Raw genomic sequence first — 4,399 nt, forward strand, 5'->3', positions numbered from 1 at the left:
ATATATATATATATATATATATATATATATATATATATATATAGTTCATAAAAACATCATATATCAGAAAGAAGCAAACAAATAAGAGATAAAAGAAAGACTGAAACAAATAAGAGATAAAAGATGTATCATTTGGTATTAAGCTTTAGGGATTAAGTAAAATTCTTTCCTGAACTTGAAATAAAGAGAATGTAAAACATATTTACCAGCTTTCACATCCACTTTTCTCCAAGGTACCAATTGGATAGGCTCGTTGATCATTTCCTCTGTAGCAAGGGCAGTCTCCTCTATGGACACAAGATGATGTTGAAGTATCCCAAAGAGTGCCTTTAATAAAATAAGACAAATATTCATATAATATATGCATGTGTATATGTATCTTTTTACTTGTTTCAGTCATTAGACTTTGACCATGCTGGAGCAATGCTTTGAAGAATTTTAGTCAAACACATCAACCACAGGACCATTTTTTTTTAAGCTAAAGAGAGATAAACAAACCAACACCAGTTGTCAAACAGTGCTGAGGAGCAAACACAGAGACACGTACACACACACGTATATGTATATAATTGAACAACTTGGAGTCAACAAAGAGGAGTACAGTTGGACACTTATTCAACTATCTATTCACACACTACAGATGCCCCAATGCAAATCTGACAGTACATATAATACTACTACTGGATAGCACTGAGTGAAACCTGAAAGTGGACAAGCTTTATACTGTAATCTACTACATTCTTAACAGAATAAAACCCAACTATATATACTAGCAAATCTACCCATCTACGACGGAGGCATTAAATGAAGGAGGGAATTCATAACAGCAGTATGAATTGAGAAATGTGTAAATGGGCTTGATAGACTACTGGGTTATGTTTTAGAGAAATCACATTATTGTTGGTGATACAGCATTCTATTGCAGCTATATGACATATGATGACAATTCACTCCCGAACTGAAATATGCTCCCAGCCTCTGTATCATGAATGGTTATGTGAACCACTCCAAATGAAAGCCAGAGCTTCCTTCGACCACTACATAAAAAGTATTAAGAAAAATGTTATTAAGATATACTTGTATTTTAGTTGTTTACACTATTTTACGCTTGTTTATATTCTTATACATTCAAAGTTCACACATTTCCTTATTTAAATTATGAATCATATTCCTTTCGCTAATATCAATATGATTACAAAACTTCTTCTGTTTGATTGACACTAATTTCCAAATTACTAGAGTTCATTGTTTTACTCATAGTGAGGTATAACTGGCCGTGTGTAAACATCGGAGTGAGTGAAAATACACCTACACAATCTAAAGTTTATTGAGCCATAAGTGCAGTAATGAAATATGCTTAGTGGGTGCAAACCCAGGTTCAACTCTAAATGTTCAAGGCAATTTGATTGCCCCGCCAAAAATATTTGCAGGGAGAAGTGCATTTGCATGCCCTGTTCATGAGCATATGCACTGAGCAATATACTTAAAGGAATAGGAAGATAATGGCAAAGGCATGGCTGTTCAGTTTAGAAGTTCCCTTTGGTTTTGGAGTCTGTCACTTTGGGCAAGTGTCTTCTACTATAGCCCAAGGCCAACTAATGAGAGGGTTTAGTAGATGAAAGCTGTGTGGATGCCAGTCAAATATATGTATGTGTGTCTGTCTATGAGAGAGGGTGTGTGTGTGTGTGTGTGTGTCTGTGTGTGTCTTTGTGTTTGTCCTCATATCTCTTGACAACCAATTTCAGTTTGTTTGCATGTCTGTCTCTATAGCATAGTGGTTTGCTAGAAGACTGATAAAACAAGTAGCAGACATTATTAGAATAAGTACTGAGGTCAATTTGTTTGACTAAAGTCTTCAAAGTATGGTCCCAGCATGGCCACAGTCCAATGGATGAAACAAGAAGTAAAAGGCTATTTTATCTTCATAAAATCTGGGTTTCACTAGTTACCATCAATTATACTTTATAAAATGACTTTAGCTAAAGTGCCACAGTCTTAGTAAAGTACTGCAACATTCTGCAGCAATAAAATTCTGTTGGGATTTTTTTTTTTTAAACCACTGTTCTTTGTTATTTGCAAAACCTATTTGTTAAAATCACCTTCTTTGCAGAAACAGCCATCAACACAAAATTCTTCACATTCTGCTTCAAAGCCTTCACTACCACAAGACTGACGACAGTTCTTACTGCATTCTTTGAAAACCATGTTCTTTGGACAGGTATGAGGAGCTGAAATATGAAATACAAAATACTGTAGATTTAAAAAATTTAAATTAAATTAATGTTTTAATCAATAGATTTCTTTATCTAAATATATTTAACAACTATCTCTTTCCTGGTTAAGATTTGAAAATCCAAACAATTTATTCCTTTATTAGCACAAAGATACAATCGGTGCTCATAGCAAGGAAACACTCTTATACTTCACCCTTTCTGGCATTGTACAATCTGCAATGAAAACCCTAAAAGTCCCTACAATTGTGAGGCCTCAATCTTTCACAATCAGTCCTGATAACCCCCGCTTACATAAATAACATTGCAAACAGTGCATTCCACAGATTAGTCTTTCTCAAAAAGTCAGAATTAATTTCAGCGCTGTTCTGTTCTTAACACCTACAAGGTTCAGGTAAAATTCCCAATGAATTATTGCACCCACGTTAACAATGGTACCAGCTCCCCACTCAAAACACTTAAACTGTACAAAAAAGGGTTATCTGACTGATGGGCGACACACGACTGCTGACCTACAGACATGTTCTTGTCTCCCTTTCAACAACGACTTCTCTCCCTCAGATCTATTAAGCTGCACACCACCTCAACTCATATTTATCCAATACATCCATCTTTCTTCCTTTCATTATTTCTTACTCTGTTTTAGTTTATATCCTGCCTCTGCTTCATTTCCTGGTCCCACTCCCAGTCCCACTCCCAGTCCCACTCCCAGTCCCACTCCTGGTCTCACTCTGCTTCAGTTCCAAATTGAAGCCAGTTCATTAATACTACTAATAATTTAGGGAAAGATACAAACATCACAACTTCCCACAACTCTCTAATATGGTTTATTAAATGAGCCAAGAAGGAAGGCTTTATGTGGTTGATTAACCGACTAGAAATAGCAAGCAAATCCCTCTCAAATCACCTGTTTTGAAACAAAGGATACTGCTGTCCATATTTTCAGGCAATATACTATATTGGGGTCAAGGCGGTATGGTCACAGCTGTGATTCCAATGGTTATAAGTCTATACTCAATCACGGCTACCTAGGGCTGTAAACTAAACAAGGTATTTCAATAAAAACTACTCACGACAAAATGTATTTGATCTCCATTTCATGATTTTGCCATGATGACTACAAGCTCTAGCATACTGCGTGGCGACCTCACATCGCTTATGGCTGCATTCTTGTAGACTATTCCCCAGCAAACAAGTGCACATTTCACGACTACACATTGCAATATATTCATCAGGTGGAACAGTGCTATGACATTTTTGGAAAACCACGTAGTCAAGACTAAAAACCGAACAAAAGGCTTCAACGTTGTCTGCCTGTTATGGAAAATATTAGGAAACAAGAATTACAGAATATAAATATAATCATCATCAAAAAATGAATTATTATTCAAAAAGATGAAAATATTAACTCATCACATTTTACTTGGTTCGGTCATTTGACTGCGGTCATGCTGGAGCACTGCTTTGAAAATTTTTTACTTAAATGAATTGAACCCAGTACTTACATTTTTCTAAGCCTGATATTTACTCTATTGGTCTGATTGCTTAACTGCAAGGCTATGAGGATGTAAACACACCAACACTGGTTATCAAGTGGTGATTGGGGACAAAGACACAAAGACAAACATAAACACACACACACACACACACACACACACACACACACACACACATACACACACATTATTTTTCCTCTACTTGTTTCAGTCATTTTGACTATGACCATGCTGGAGCACTACCTTTAGTCCAACAAATCTACCCCAGGACTTATTCTTTGTAAGCCTAGTACTTATTTTATTAGTCACTTTTGCCAAACTGCTAAGTTATACACCAACATCCGTTGTCAAATGATGGTGGGGGGACAAACACAGACACACAAATACACAAACACACACACACACACACATATGACAGGCTTCTTTCAGTTTCCATCAACCAAATCCACTTAAGGCTTTGGTCAGCCCAGCCACATGGTTCCAGGACTGAACCCAGAACAATGTGGTTGGGAAGCAAACTTCTTACCACATAGCCACTCCTGCACCTATATACAAATATGTGGCTGTGTCGTAAGTAGCTTGCTTACCAACCACATGGTTCCAGGTTCAGTCTCACTGTGTGGCGTCTTGGGCAAGTGTCTTCTACTATAGCCTTCAGCCGACCAAAGCCTT

The 4,399-nt window shown here is 36.8% G+C and overlaps 1 protein-coding gene across 1 annotated transcript in view; it reads right to left on the reverse strand.

Annotated features, from left to right (window-relative positions):
- Positions 1-4,399, reverse strand: part of LOC106875009 (uncharacterized) — a 118,310-nt gene that overhangs the window by 108,282 nt on the left and 5,629 nt on the right. Inside the window, exons 4-6 of the mRNA XM_052971232.1 lie at positions 3,305-3,545; positions 2,100-2,228; positions 207-327 (exon numbers count right to left, since the gene is read on the reverse strand). Of these exons, the coding sequence (XP_052827192.1) occupies positions 207-327; positions 2,100-2,228; positions 3,305-3,545 (491 nt within the window). The remainder of the gene's footprint in view (positions 1-206; positions 328-2,099; positions 2,229-3,304; positions 3,546-4,399) is intronic.

The sequence above is a fragment of the Octopus bimaculoides genome, chromosome 10 (assembly GCF_001194135.2).
Source record: "Octopus bimaculoides isolate UCB-OBI-ISO-001 chromosome 10, ASM119413v2, whole genome shotgun sequence".
NCBI lineage: Eukaryota > Metazoa > Mollusca > Cephalopoda > Octopoda > Octopodidae > Octopus > Octopus bimaculoides.